The sequence below is a fragment of the Pezoporus wallicus genome, unplaced genomic scaffold (genome assembly GCF_028554395.1).
Source record: "Pezoporus wallicus isolate ANWC-B61680 ecotype Strahan unplaced genomic scaffold, APGP_CSIRO_Pwel_v1 scaffold_2696, whole genome shotgun sequence".
Taxonomy (NCBI): domain Eukaryota; kingdom Metazoa; phylum Chordata; class Aves; order Psittaciformes; family Psittacidae; genus Pezoporus; species Pezoporus wallicus.
In genome coordinates, this window is record NW_026637439.1 from 400,270 (window position 1) to 415,752 (window position 15,483).

At 49.3% G+C, this 15,483-nt stretch overlaps 1 protein-coding gene and 1 long non-coding RNA gene across 2 annotated transcripts; both read right to left on the minus strand.

The window, feature by feature from the left end:
* Positions 1-383: 383 nt before the first annotated feature.
* Positions 384-6,402, minus strand: OTP (orthopedia homeobox). The gene is made up of 3 exons (XM_057405435.1): positions 6,061-6,402; positions 4,719-5,128; positions 384-961 (listed from the first exon to the last, which is right to left on the minus strand). Exons 1-3 carry the CDS (start codon positions 6,095-6,097, stop codon positions 431-433), a joined length of 978 nt encoding a protein of 325 aa, XP_057261418.1. The 5' UTR covers positions 6,098-6,402; the 3' UTR covers positions 384-430.
* A 3,708-nt stretch (positions 6,403-10,110) lies between these two features.
* On the minus strand, positions 10,111-12,736 carry LOC130597200 (uncharacterized). The gene is made up of 2 exons (XR_008971693.1): positions 11,011-12,736; positions 10,111-10,744 (listed from the first exon to the last, which is right to left on the minus strand). It is a non-coding gene; the product is annotated as an uncharacterized LOC130597200 (long non-coding RNA).
* Positions 12,737-15,483: the final 2,747 nt, after the last annotated feature.

Consider the following 15,483-nt stretch of genomic DNA (forward strand, 5'->3'; position numbering starts at 1 on the left):
CGGCGGCAGATCCTGCTCTTGAATAAGCATAAAAAGTAGGAAAACAAAACCAAACAAAGCATTTCTTTGCAGAGCCGGTCGGGGGCCGGCGGGAGCGCCTGGTCGTGGCGCGGCAGGAAGGAGCAAGGGAAACAGGGAGGGAATCAGAGCCCGGGGGTTTCCGGGTGCTCCCGCCGCCGCTGGAGGGGACGCGGCCGCCGAGGGGCAGGGGACGCGCAGGGGGGGGGGGGTCGCGGGAGGTGGGTCGGGGGGTGTACGGGGGGATGGGGGTGTTTCTGGGCCCACAAACCAGCCCTTTGGCGTCTGGTTTCAGATCCTGAGTCGACTCCCTGGTAAGTCAGGTGGGGGAAGGCGGGGGTCGGGCATGGACGGGCGAGCGACGCGAGGGTGCAGGGCCAAGCGGCGGCGGCGGGGGACGTGGCGGCGGCCATTAGGTGAAGCTCATGGAGACTGTGTGCTCTAGTGCTTTGCGGCGGAGGGAGGCGATGCTCGTTCCCCGCCACACGTCGCTGCTGTCCGGGGAGCTGCAGAGCTGGGGCGAGCCGGTCACGTTGCTGGGCCCAGGCAGGGAGGCGGGCACCATGCCGGGGAAGGCGGGCTGGTAGAGGTGCGACTGCAGCCCGGCCCCGTTGGAGCCCGCCAGGCTGTTGGAGAGGCCCATGGAGTTGGGCGGCGGCCCCGCCGCCAGGCTGCACTGGGAGAGGGACTGCGCCATGGCCTGCTGCCGGCCCAGCGCCGGCGGCAGCGGCAGCTGCGACACGCCCGGCATGGCGGCGGCGGCCCAGCGGGTGTCGTTGGCATGGAAGGAGCAGAGGCTGTCGCCCATAGCGGCGGCGGCGGCGGCGGCAGCCGAGGGGAACTGCGGCAGCCCCGGCGTCGGCAGCAGCGTGCCCGGGGCGCGGAAGACGTTCGTGGTCTTCTTGCGCTTCTTCCACTTGGCCCGCCGGTTCTGGAACCAGACCTGCGGGCGGCGGGCAGCGACAACACAGTTAGCGACACCAGCCAGCCAGCCCGGGCGCGGCTCGGTGCAGCGGGACCCGCCACCCAGCCCGGACCCTACCCCACTCTGTCCCTTCTCCCCCTCCGGCCTTTACCTCTCCCACAGCTGCTCTTTACACTCGCAGCCCTACGCGTATGCCCGTCACCAGTTAATGATACTGTTAGAACTTTTTATAGCGAAACCCGTAGATGCGTCAGTCCCGGGACTGAGCTGCCTGCGGCCTCCCTCGAGGAGAGGGTCCAGGAGAGGAGCCAGGCCTTCGCCCGGAAAAAATACATGAAAAATAACAGTTACACCAGCAGAAAATAAATGAGCGGCCCACGGCTCTTGCCCTTGCGTGGAAGCGCTCCCTAGCCGCCACCGTAGCAGACCCCAGTGCAGCGGGGCGGGGAACCGTGCCCCTGGCCGGGTAGTGGTGCCCGAACTCATCCAGTCCAACCGCCCGTGTTCGGGGCTTGTCTATAAAAACAAAACCAGAAACCCCCCAGAAGATGTTCTCGGTGCTCGGGAGGTGGTGCCGCCCCGGTGACTGAGTGGGTGTCGCCGCGCCACCGTCGAAATCACAGGGGGAATTGCGAGGGGACAAAAACGGGTCCACTCGAATTCGGAGGATCCCTGCTGCCAGAGGTGCTGGAGCCGCGGTTTTGTGCTACATACGTACCCAGATGGAGAACGACCGGCGCGCGTTAGCGGGATTGAACAGCCGTTAGGGAGCTAAGTGTTATATCGAAAAATCCGTTCAATTATCTTTTAGGGTTAATAGTTAAATTGCGGCTACAAAATCTTTTTATGTTTCATGGTTTACTGGTGGTGTAAAGAATCTCCATCAGGTCTGATCTCCTCAGCTCATAGCTACGCCGCATATGCTTTTAAAATGTGAATGTTTCCAGATGAAAACTGGTGCATGACAGATTAAAACGCAAGGAAAACCTGGGGGAGATGTTGAAAATGCACACATGACAACTCTAGAAATATATTAACCACGAGCGTTTGGCAACTTTGGGCTCCTTTTGAAATGCAGCTAGTCCCTGAAAATTATTAATACAACAGTGAGAATCTAATGGAGGTTGGAATCTAAAAATCTGCCTTGATGATGTCTGCTGTTACAGTAATATAGACGTACTGTAAATGTATTTTAAAATATATAGCCCATTTAATTCCCCAGCTATAAACGGGTTAGAGAGAAAGAGAGGGAGAGAGAAGGGGAGACAATATCACTTTTGTTTTTCTATTTTTTTTTTTTTTCGCTTTCATGAGCCGAAGCTTTATGAAGATCTCATTGGAATCTAGTGGATGATTAATGTGAAGATTTAGTAGGAAATCTGGAGAGCTGTATTAAAGCTCAGATCTCAGGTTCATTTCGATCAGTCAGCCGTGAACTCTGGGCCGAATTCATTACACTTTAATAGTGCTGGGAGAGGAAGAAAATGCAATTTCTCATTCCATTAGAAAACTAGAAAATACTTTCAGCTTGTCCCCTATTAAGATGTGGCAGGTGACGGGACCATTGTGGGGGACACGGTCAATGGAATTACAGCACATTATTTTTGTTCGTATAAAATATTGAAAGGCAAGCCTGACTGTGCAGAAGTTATTTCACTGATTTGGTTTTTATGTAAATAAAATATTGAAAGTTAATTAATCCGTGCTAGAGACTAATGATTATGCTTATTATATTGCATTTGATCGTGTAATTTGCATGATTCTCGCATTGCTGCTTAATAAGCCATTCCAGGTTATAAATAATTCTGAAATTGGTTTCTAATAATGGCATGCTATAAAAAGAATGGTTTTATTACAGCAGCCTGAAAAGCAGAGCAATATCAGACGTGGAATTGGACTCCTGTTTAAGCACCAGCCGCTTTAATAATTATTTAAATGTATCATATACATTAAATACAGCTCTAAAATGAGGAAAATGGTGATTTATCCTAGCATCTAAAACCCTTAAAAACATATACAGCCGCTATAAATTAACTGTTTGGAGCATTCCTTAATCAGTGTGGAGCCCACATGCTGCAAGGAATGTGTAGGCAATCTGTTAACTATAAAGAAAACTGTAAAGTACTGGCATAAGAACATAAACCAATTACTATTTAATTTAAATTTGGTCAAGGAGCGGTGATACATCGGATTGTGAAGTAAATACATTAAATAAATTGTTTTGCCTTAGATTACATAATGTTAATCATTTTGAAGTGTTAATTAAGAAGGTTATGTTGATCTGATTACTTTTTAAACTACAGAACATTATTGTAAAAAATATTTAAATTACCGCTCTATTAAACTGTTTTTATCAGCAGTCTCGAGCTATTAGCGTTGGTTTAAGATTATGCAGAGGCCATTAAAACACTTTGTCTTTCTTCCTACGAAATTCTTTGATGTGCTGTTAGAAAAATAACTATTTCCATTTTATATTTTATATTTTACTTCATTTACCACACTCCTAATATTGAAATTGGTATCATTAACCTTTGGAAACCCAATAAAGTTTAATAGACCTCGTTTTCTTTTTTCGTAGTCAGTTGTCCAATTATATTTTATTTGTGAACCTAATTTCTTTCTTAATTTAAACTAATTATGGTCCTGTGTAGGCTGAGTCAAATTGTTTTACTTTTGAAAGGCAAACGTGCTTTTTCTGTCACATTCAAGAACAGACTGTTTTCGTTCATAAAACCCGCTCATTTAGGGATTTCTTTTGACGTGTCTTTATTTAACTGAGGAATCTAACCTGGCTGAGAGGAATTTTGAACACCGGCTGCAGTAAAGTGCGGCGGCATTTCCCGTGCGCTGTGCTGAGCGGGGATGCACATCCCACAAGTGCTTCTGTTGTGCAGGATTTCATTCCGTGGAAGGAACTCACCCAGAAAGTCGATAAAATATCATTTTACACACAAAAGCTGTATTGGAGCAGTCTCGCGGTTTATATTTGCCTAAAGAGTTTTTCACATGACTACGTGCAAATGCATTTATGCCTGTGTGCACATGTGTATGTACGTGTATGTACTTTAGAGAAGAAAGTACACCCTACGTGTTAAAGTTACTCGCTACCTTTCCTGTCTCTAGGCATTAGAAGGGTGGCAGTCCGGGGAAACTGCGAGTCCAGCTAGAGCTGTCTTTGACCGAAGAGCCTTTTTAGTAGCCTGTGTGCCTTCCCCCGCTCACCCAGCCGACCCTCCCGCCGGCAGGCTCCAGGGGACGCCCGTTCCGGGCTGCGACGTAGCCGCCCGGCTATCAGTACCCTGGAGAGCGGCCCTGCCACCAGCAGCCGGGGCAACAACCCCATGGCACACTGCGCCGCCGGGAAGAGGCGCGATTCGCCGGCGGTTTGGGATCGCCTCTTAGCGCCGCGCTATTACTGGGAGGGCTGAGACTCGCGCCTCCCGGGCTGCACCTTCCCACGCCCTTTTCTGCCGCGAGTTGGGCCGTGGAGCGGGGGGAATCCCCGCCCGATTCCCACTAGGGACCACCGAGCTGTGGGGGGCTAGGGGACAAGGGGACACCCCGAAGGGACATTTTTGTGGAAAGGGGGGGCGGGGATGTCCGGTTTCAAGGCTTCCTGAATGAACTGTTGCGTTAGGGCTGAGGTTCGGGGACACCCGCCGCCCGCCCCGTTGTGACTGGCCTCTGGCCTCGCTGCCGTCCGGCCCTGCTACCTTCGGTGCGATTGGGGAAGGTGCCGGCGGGGTGGGAAGTGCGCGGGGATCGCTGCTCATACCTGCACCCGGGACTCAGTGAGGCCGATGCGCAGGGCCAGCTCTTCCCTCATGAAGATGTCCGGGTAGTGGGTCTTGGCGAAGCTTCTCTCCAGCTCGTTCAGCTGTGCCGGAGTGAAGCGGGTGCGGTGCCGCTTCTGCTTCTGCTGCCCCTGTTGCTGACCAGCCTGGCTGGGGTTCTGGCCACCCTGCTGGCCTTGCTGCTTGTCGGGGTCTTTGGCGCTGACGGCTAAGGAGCTGGGGTTGGATCCCACCGTGGTGATGTCCTCCCCCGGCAGCAGGGTCGTCCCTTCTACCGTGTCCGAGTTGGGAGCCATGTCTCCCGGGTGTCCCCCCGGATCCGAGCCCCCTACGCCCAGCCGACACTTCACCGCCTCCCGGTGTCCCAGCAGCTCGGCCGCATCTTTCATCCCTGCGGAAGCAATGGAGCTGCGGTCACTCCCCTGCAGTCGGGCATGCATCCATCAGAGCCGCTTTCCAGCGCCCTGAACCGGTGAGAAGCACCCGGCCACCGCCACGGTCTCCCCCCGCCTCCCCACGGCCACCCGCAAGCCCCGCAGCCCGGCTGGGCTCGGCTCCACGGAGCGCAATGTCCCTGGCCTAGCGCAACCGGGGCGCGGAGAGAAAACTTTACACCGAGGAGCTCCTCGTCATGCTTAAATAATCAGCTCTCTGACAGGCCTTCCCTTCCGAGACCAAGAGAGGGAAAGAACAAGGGGGGACAAGTTTTGTCGGGTTCAGACGGCTTTTTCCAGAGGAGCTGGTAAAAGAAAGAGATGGAGAGAGAGAAAGAAAGAAAGAAGGAAAGCTCGAACCGCCCTGCTGCCAGGAGCTTTACCTCCCTGACAGATGTGTGGGGACCTCGGTCACCCTGGCCGATCTTTCCCCTCTCCTCCATCCGCTCCTCTAAACAAACTAATGAATAACCATAAAGAGCCAGATACAGGTATTTCTCTTTTTTTAAGGAAAAGAAGGAAAGGGGGAAGCGAGCAGGAGAGCAGAAAAAGGCCACCCAGAACACTTTTGTCCTAAAATAATAATAATCATCATCATGATAATAACGTGTAGGTATGTATATAAAAACAGGGGAGAGGGAAATTAAATGATCCACAACTCGCTGTAGATCTGCATACTCCTTCTCTTTTTTTTTCTTCTTTTTTTTTTTATGTTAAATCAAATTAAACTTCAATACAGTACAATTACTTTTAAAGGAATTAGCCCATTTAGATCGCATTAAGGTAAAATAAGGAACAAATTGTCAATTTCCTGCTCCGGCTTCCTCCCCGCTCGCTGCCGCCGGCGGTGCAGCAGTCGCGGGGCGGGGGGGTGCTGGGGGAAACTCACCGAGACGGGCGTCCAGGAGGTCGGCGTGAGACAGCATCGCGCACCGCTCCAGGGCGAAGGCTGTTCCCCCCCAAATTTTAGCGGCCTTAAGTTATTTAAAATAGATATAAGATATGAGATATATATATATATATAGATCCCCTAAATGAAAGAAAATTCGGTGTGTGGTTAAAAAGGGGGTCTCTTGCATTATAATGTCCTTTAGAGAGACGGGGAGGTGCTTAACACTTCAATGAACCTGTGAGCAGCTCGGCGCGGGGACCAATCAGGAGGGCAGCCTGCAAATGTCAGCGCCCGGATCGCCCCGCTCCGCCCGCCCGCCGCCCGCCCGCCGCCCCGGCCTCCCGCCGCCCAGGCCCGGCCCGCGCCGCGCCGCCGTTCCCTTCCGTGCTCCGCTCGCCCTCGCCGCCCTCCTTACCCCTCTTCCCTTGTCTTCCAAATGCACATTTGCCACCCTTCTCCCGCTCCAGGTCACCCCTTATTTATTGTGGTTTTCATTTCTTTTTTTTTTTTCTTTTTTAATGCTTCCCAGGAGCGCACCCTCGCACCCGGCCCAGTCAGGCTCCTAGTAGTGGCTGGCAAGCACAGCGCCCACCTAGGGGGATGTAAAACGTTGAGCAAGGGCTGGTCCTGCTCGCCAGCCGCCCAGGGGAACGGGACCGGCGGCGGCAACCGCGACCGGCTCTCACCCACCCGCCGTCTCCGCGGGGCCCCGACGGCTGCGGGGCGGCGGGAAAAAAGAAACTTGGGTAAGCTCCCACAGTGCCCGCGCCGCAGAGGCTCGCCCGGCTCCGGGGCTGCCCGCCAACCTGGTCTCGGTCTCTTTAGCCAGGTGCAGAAGCACAACGGCAACACAGGGAGAGGGAGGGAAGCACGGCGCGTCCCCGCCGCCCCGGGAGCGCTGCCTCCCGGGCCGGGATTTAAAAGCCCATAAACCCAATTTTCTCTTTTTTCGGGTAAAGTTTCTTAAGTTCGCATCGCTACAAACTGAATTCAAAGCAGTAAATAAAGTTAAATGCTTTTTATTTTCCTCTTGAATATGTTAAACTACTCGAACAATTTAGAGTGCTTTGCACAAGTGAAGCGAACCATTTCTAATGTTCTGATTTTTCAAAGCCAGCCAACAACAAAGTTTAGATTAGTAATATATTTCTAACCAGAGTAATTTTCAAGATCATTAGGCATTTATGTAATTAGTGCCAAATCTATAAGCTTTTATTACGATTATTAGAGTAAAATCAGTATAAATTTGTACTAATTTACTACTGTTTAGACTTGGCTGTCAAGCCAAGAGGTTCTTATTGTAAATGATAACTGAGGAAATTAAGTGCAAAATTCTGTACCATTTCTGATCCGCTCCTAAACAATCCGTTTCAATTGTATTTGTAGCAGAACATAATGCCCTTTTAAAGTTATTTGACTTGTATTTTTATTTGCAAAACAAGAAAAATACCCTCTACCCGGGCACAATGAAAACTGATATTTACTATTTCCAACTTGATTAACATTGATTTTTAATTCAAAAGTGATGCAATTAAGATTATTCATTTAGTGCAAATAAAGCTTCCACCGAAAAGGGAGCCCAGTGAAGTCTGTGTTAAATAATACAGCGCCAATGGCTTTTTTTATCCTCGCCACCCAATTGACTTACGCAAAACATTGTAAATACTGCATGCGAACAGATGCAAGAGTGGTTTTGTTTGCAGCTCAGATGTGCAGGGGTTTCGGCAGCGACTGAACAAGGAGACAAAGGAACCGGCCGACCGATCTCGAGCGCAGTTTTACTGCCTTTTTTTTTTTTTTTTTTCCCTCCCTCCTCCCTGCTCAGGCTACATTGATTCAATCCAGCTTTCGAGACGTCGGGCTGTTGCAATGAACCTGGGTGCCCGGAACGGCCGCTAAAAGCAGGGAGAGAAACCCAGAGCCGGGCCACAGTCTAGCTGCAGAGAGGGAGAAAGAAAGAAAGAAGTGGAGGTGGGGTGGGAGTTTCGGGATATTTTTTTTTCCCCTTTCTTTCTCTTTTTCCGGGTGGATGGGAGACGGTGGAGATGGCTTATTTGTTTTGCCTTTTTCCCTTGAAAATCACTGTGTGTCTGCGGCTCCGGGGCAGGAGGGGAAGCCCCGGCGGTGAAAATTCCCGACAGCCGTCCTCCGGCCACTGCCTGGGCCGGGACCCGCGGAGCGGAGCCGCCGGAGGAGGGTCGGGCCGGGGCCGGCGGGAGCGAAAGGGCACGCATCCTTCCCGCGGCCCGGGGGGGGGGGTCGGGCCCTACCTGGGGCCGGAGTTATGCGAGTGATCAGGTGCCGGCCGGAGTGTTTGGGGTTCAGTTTTAGCTGTAGCTGCTGGCAGAAATGACCGGGCGCTGCAGGCGACCGAAGCCGGCTTCTGCCGAGCTTGGTACGGGCAGGGCGGCACGGCGAGCCTCCGCGTCTATTCTGTGGTGTTGTATGTTTCGGATCGATAAATAAATGTGTAATAGTTAATGTGCAGACACATCAGAGTAATAACAATGGGATGAAATCAAAGGATTATCAATCTGTGTTAGTAACTGCTGAATAACAATGTTGCAGTGTGATTGATAGCGCGCTTCATTTTATGACTTTTCTATTGCTCTTGATTTTTATAGCAGTATAAACAAACTAAATCATTTCTTCGAAGACTTCAGAGCGAAATCGTCTTAAGGGAAGGGGGAAATCAGAGAAGGAAGTCCGCGGGAGAGAACGGAGCGAGCAGGGCTGACACTCTAGCGTGTCAGAAAGAAAATGACAATAGGGCATATGTAAAATACCCTAATGGCATTCTGCTTCCGCGCACTCCTGTTTTGTCAAGTGCCTGAATTCACCTGGGCAGTGTCGGAGATGTATTTACAAGGATTTTATTCCCCGTCATCTTTCCATTTTCCCAGTGTAGCCAGAAAACTGCCAGTCAAGTCCGTTCCCTGTTACAATTTACGGTATTCCCCACATGATCATAGGAACTGAAGTTCCTAACAAGGAAAGGCTTTAGCACAATGGCCCAAAATCTTCAGAGTGACACGAGTGTCTTCAGAAATCACTTCAGAGCAAAGTAAAAGGATTTTCTATGACGGATCCAGTGATTTTTCCTCAATAAATAGGTTTTAGATTGTTACACACACGTAGAACCGGAACAAAGGGCAGTACCAGAAAATATATTGGTTGCCCCTAATAAAATTTATTTAGACAGTTTACTTCTCATAAAAAATAGAGATTGAATTTCGTACAGGAGCGCCTGCCAAGGGGCTAGGCACTGGGAGATCATCTCCCCCCGCACTTTCCCTTCGTTTTCTTTCCTTTCTCTCATTTTCTTTCTCCTTGTTAGGCCCTGTCCTGGGGTCCTGGCCGAGTCCGCTCTCCCTTCTGCTCCCCTTCGCCCCCCGCCCCTTTCCATGCTGCTCCCACCTGCCCAAGGAAGGGCGGCGGGAGCGGGGCGCGCCGCGTTTGGGAGCGGTGTCACCCTAATTCTCCGGTGCCGTGACCTGGGAAGAAAGGGTAGAGAACTTTCCAAACCCCACAGCTTCCCCCTCCCCTCCCCGCCGCTAAACTGAAGCCCTGATCGAATGAGGCTGTAATACAAACAAGTGTATTTAACCAATTCTGTTCTAATTTAGGAACAGAACCTTCTTTTATCAGAATAATTATACCTGGAGCGAGCAACACGGTAAAATAAGGTTAAACTGCTAAAGTCAGCAGGGTGGTTTAGCGTAAATGGCTGATCAGATTCGTAATTTTTTATTTATGTACTTATTGAGCACCCATCCAGTTAAGGGGACTGCTGTATGCAAAGCACCGAAATTACATTTTACACTTAGCGACGCTCCCCGCGCTGATCAAATATAACTTTTGGTTGCCTGATTGTACGCGCGACTTCGTTATTATTATTTTTATTTGATTATTTCATTATTTCCAGACAGTAGTGCTGAAATGTCGGATATTATTATTCACATTCCCGCTCCTCAGTGCTGCATTGTAGCATTGTTCGCCTTAATGAGAAGCGCCTCCCTCAATAATTAACGACCTCACATTTCCCTGTTTTCTTGCGTGATGAAAAGAATCAATTTTAATTCATTGTAAATTACAGCTATGCTTTTGAGTGTTATTTGCTTACTTTTCCACATCGGCATACCCTAAACACAAATGACAAATCAAACCATATCCTTTCGTTAGGCGTAATTTGGAGTTAAGAAATGGAAAAACATAAACACGTGTTTTAATTTCAGTCAACCCTCTCGAAAATATGACTTCTTTGGAAATGAAGGACAAGGCTGCAAGCAGCTACAGATTCCAATTTATTCATTCCAGTCAGAACTAACTGTGACGATCATCGCTGCTTTACGACACTAGGCTGCATGCAGCATTTCGTAGCTGCAATGAATATACTTCTTTAAAAGCAACTTTATGAAGTTTAAAGGCATCCGAGGCAAGAACGATCGCTGCTGATCAGAAAGACAGCCGCCAGGAGTTCTTAAAGCAGCCTTCCTGAGGGTGACGGGGAGAGTTCGGGTCTCCTCCTGTCATCTGTTCTCAAACATCGCCAGGAACAGCGTTTTGCCATTTGCTTATTTATCTAAATATCTGCATCTCGCTCCGGCGGAGTCAAAGGCAGCGCTTCCGACTGTCTTCTCGCCGCAGGCTGCGGGGCAGCTCTCTACAGCGAACCGGTTGCCTTAGATTGAAAGGATGGCTTCTATCAATTAATTTTCATCAGAACGATGACAACCAGTCTTTTATGGGGAAAAAGCTATTTTAATATAAAGGTATGACTGACACCCCCCACTCGCTCTCCCCCGTCCAGACGCAAACTCTTCACACATACACACGAAGTCGCTTCCCCCTTCCCCCCCCAGCTTTGTATGCACGTATGTATGTATAGGCTTCGGGCATTGCACTAAGTTCTCAAACTTAAAAATGCGGAGCCCAAGCCTAGCGCACTGAGCCCTGCCTTGTGCGGCAGGATAGGAATTGCTGGGGCTGCCCCGAGGGCGAAGGCACCGGCGCCGGTACGAAGCATTTTCCGGATGCACCTCTGTTTAGGGAAAGAGCGCACTTCCACGAAGACTCTTCCTACTGATCTTTGATGAATTTGCTTAACACATACCCATATATTTTAAACCCCAAACCTCTTCATCCGGCTGGATAAAATAAACCACCATGTGTGGCAATGAGAGGATACACATCAGAGATGGACGTGAATGGGGTATTTAACTTTCTCCCTTTTAAGGCCGTAGTTTTAATCTCCAATTACATAGGTGGTATTTAGTAATAAGAAACATACACATTTTGTTTGTATGTGTTAAGTTGGCTGCTTTTCTGATTTCTATTTACTCAAGATAAATAATCATATATCAGTTATTCAGTTAGGTGACAAGTCTAGTAATTGGAATAAAAGAAAACATCTCATCCTTATCTCTTCCTCTAACTAGATATAGCGCTAATAAGACTGCATCAATCTTATCTGGCAAATAAATAAAATAGACAAACAAACAAATTCGCCTCCAACAAGTTAATGTGGTGTATCTGAGTGGAAAGTAGATATTTTCACGCATTCTGGAGATGAGGAGTGACTTTTAATAAAATCACAAGAAAAACAAATGTAATTCTGTAAGCAATTTCAGAGCTCAGCCATCTCTCCCCCGCACCATTACTTAGCATTCTCCACCCGTCCTAACCTTTTCTTTTAAAAACCAGTTAGTTCCAGAAATATGACTGTCACTCAATCTGGGACCTTTCGATCCACCTTCCTTTATTATTTGGGGGGCAATTCTAGAGGTAATATGGTTTATTTTACAAGGATGATTTTTGTTGACTTTTTTCTTTTCCCTCCCTCTCCCCTTCCCTTCCCCTCTTGCCCCAGCGCGGCTAATTCGGGGCGTCTATATTCACTCAATTAGAGAAATCTAAAGAGAAAATCGATCTTCCATCTGCAGAAATGCCAGCTTAACAAATTAGATTCTTGTTTCGTGCAGGTGATTTGGTGACAGTCGGGGAATTAGAAGTAATAAGTTGTTGTGTTTGAGACCACCTTCTCGTCCCCGGCCCTCCGCCCTGCCCCCGGCCGGGCCCCGCCAGGGGAGCGCCGAGCCCGCGCCCGCCCCGTCACCTCCTCCTCCGGCCGGGCGGGCGAGCAGCCGCCGTCGCCGCATCTCCCACCGTAATTAGTGCTGCTGCCCTCCATGTGGGCTCGATTAAACCGTGATTTAGCCGAAAGAAATATAATTATGGCTGCAAATAAAATAATCAGCATTGAAGAGCGATTTCCTTAATGAGATGGAGCGGTTGCACGTCACGGAGTAAAGGGGTCTCATTAAGAGGTGGTAATGAGGCTTGGGTGAATATTGGGAGTTGCACAAAATATCTAAACTGCCGAGGAAGCCCAGCGCCGAGCTCGGGCTCCCGACCGGGCCGCAGGCCGCAGCCCCGGTGCCGCCTGCGGAGGAGCGCCCGTCCCGCTCCGCAAGACGCTCGCTGGAGCACGGCGGGCTGCGCGCTCCGGAGGTGGCCAGTTTGACCACGGCCCGGTTTTAAGAAGTCATTAACGCGGCCATTTTTAAAGAGAGACGCAGAACACTTCAAAGCCCCCTCCCGCTGCGCATCTGCCGGGTGCACCCGGCGCCCACCACAGCCTTCCCCCGCCGTTCCTTCACCGTGCACCCGCGGTCCCCAGAGCCGGCGCCTCAGAGAGCTACCCCGGCCCGCGACGGGTGGGCGCGAACCGCCATGTGGAAAACAGAAGGCTAAAGCGATGAGAAAGCAAGTCAACTCTTTCCTCCGTCCGGCAACAAGCACGGACGCACAGCCAGTCAGGGAAGGCGGATCAGAGCTAAAATGGCTAATTAAGAAAATTAATTACAGCTGGCCTACAGAGGACCACCACGACGGCCCCGGCCGTCACAACCACGAAGCCGCCAAGATGGCAGTCGCGTCGGCCGCCTGCCGCGCATGCCTTGGGCAGCGCTGGGGGAGATGGGGTTGGTGGTGGGTCTCAGAGGCTCCTGAAGTACCGGAGGAGGAGAGGAGCTACCGCTGGCAGCACAGCTGCTCCAAGCCGGGGCAGTGTGAGGGCGTGGGCGGCCAGGTGCTGGCTGCTGCGGTGGGCTGGTCTGGGGAGCGTGAGGGTACCTCTGAGGGAGCAGGCCTGCTGGAGAGCAAAGTGCTATCTTTACATAAAATAAAGGGAAGTAAACGGGATAATAGGCTGTCTCACGTTCCCAGGGGAAATTACACACTGGCTCTGCAGTGTGACAGAGGGAAAACCATTGTTTTGCTTTCGTCCCCAGTTGTTTTCTTTTTTTTAATAGTGCACTATCGGGCATGTCTTCGTGTTTTGTCATCTAGTCAAGAAAAACGGCTTGCATAAGAAACACCAATATAAAAGCCAGCATATTTTTCTTCTTTGCTTATGCTCTCAGTAACTTATGGAGGAGATGGCATCTACATTTTGTTCTCATTATCACAAAAAACATTTCACCTTTCAGCCTGATACCTGCAATAGACAGTAAAGGTCAAGTTTCTCGATTAGCAGAAAGGTCTGTGTGACATTAGCAAAAATTGCGTGCGGGCTGCTCTCCGCAGTGGGGAGCGGAGAGCCACAGGAGCACCGGTGGCCTCTGGGTTGAAGACTCACTCTGCTCTTCTGCTGTCATGAGGTAGTCAGTGTTTTACTGACTACCTCTGTGGTCTCAGTGTATTTGTGTAGAGTGTTCTGTAGTCTTAAATCATTTGCAACTTCCATGCATACATATATCCCAAACCCTGAGGCACGTCTCCCCTTTTGTTACTTTGTAAAAGGATGGAGATACGCCAGAGTTGGCCAGACATAGTTCAGTATATCCTATCGGTAGTACATATGAAAACCTAAGCTCTAAGGCACAGCTCTAAGATTGTTGTTTGTTCATTTTTCTTTTAGGAAAACAAAAACCATTTGGGGTTTTTTGGATGACTGGTTCTGTTGGAAGAAATTGCAAATCATTTAAAGGGAAAAAAAAAAAATCACGATTCTCAGGAGACCCTGGTACTGGCTGGAAAAAGGTAAATAAATGTTTTCTTAAAAAATACTCTTTCTGTTTTGGGCTTCATTTCCAAACCTTCTGTTAGTTGCTTAATCTGTGTTCTCTGCATACACGCAAACTCTTCCCTGCAGGCCTTTCTCTTCCTGGCCAGTGGCTGATACTTTAGTTATGGCTTACAAGGTATCAAATGACATTCTGCAAAAAGAAGGATTCCTGCCTCCTAAAAACGTCAGGAATGTGGGACAGTTTTCTCATGATCCAGCTGTAGTGAGGAGTTGTACACATCTCAACATAAGTCTTCTCATTTCTTGATATTTAAACCTAGCTGTCCCTTTTCAACTGAAAGCAGAGATTAATTACAAACAATGTTTACTGTAAGTAGGGTACTATGAGGGGAGCTGAGACTCAGCACCCAGAATTTTGCATCCTGTGTTGCTAGGGAAGCTAGAGAACTGAAAGCCATTGTTTCTTTATGCTCCAGTTGAGAAGAAAGTATAAAATTTTGTAATGGGCAGAAGCTGCTTTGCATGTTGGGAGACTAATGTTTTTGTGGACTGGAGTACTATACAGAAAATGATTTTATTTAGCTTCAGAATAGTGACCAGCCATTAAATTATTAGTGCCCTGGAACCTCCTTTGCCTCCCTTTATTAGAAGAGTAGCCATGTGCTTATGACTGCAGCTGCTTCAGACTGCAGGTGCTTTTTCCCTTAGTTACAAGCACTGGGGGAATTGTACTCATCCAATTAGTAGAGGCTTCCAGTCAACATAGTAGAGCAATAACATGCCACAAGTGGGGTAAGTGCCTGACTTTGGTTTATCTTCACCTGGCATTAATGATCTCTTCTCTAGGTGGGTTACTTTCAGCCTAGAATAGTAGCTATGACTTAGGTGGATAAATTTGCATGAATACATTTAGCTTTATATCCACAGAAAATGCAGAACTTGGTGACAATGGTGACATCTTGTAAGACTGGGCTGAAACAGACCTTTTGGAATCAGTGAGTCCTGCAACTCTCTCCCTTTTCGTATTTGATTGGTCTGTGTGAGAGTGGTTTTCAGCTGGAATTTCTGGGTTTCCTTTTTTAGTGTTGGAGTCAGGGGTGGCAAGGTATGGTGGTGTTAATCATTTTTACTCTTTGAGGGTGAGGAACTAGAGAGAAAGTCATGTGTTGGGATGTTCTAACTGGGGAGGGAGCCAGAACACAGTGTGGGGCTTGATTGTTGGTAATCAGCAGATCAAGTCCCTGTGTGCAATGCTGGCCTCTCTGAATGCTAATACAGTTTTGCTTTCTTCCTAGGCTGCATCATTTACAGCTAATGAAGCAGTGAGGGGTTGCAGGAGAGAGAGCCTTGTGAAGGGGATGGTGACATGCTGGGGAAGGAAACCTCCCGCA

Bases quoted from the DNA above. Each gene is read 5' to 3' on its own strand.
- OTP (XM_057405435.1), bottom strand. From the start codon at position 6,097: ATGCTGTCTCACGCCGACCTCCTGGACGCCCGTCTCG. The intron at 5,129-6,060 runs GTGAGTTTCCCC...TTGCTTCCGCAG, and splicing joins CCTCCTGGACGCCCGTCTCG to GGATGAAAGATGCGGCCGAG. The intron at 962-4,718 runs GTATGAGCAGCG...CGCCGCCCGCAG, and splicing joins TCACTGAGTCCCGGGTGCAG to GTCTGGTTCCAGAACCGGCG.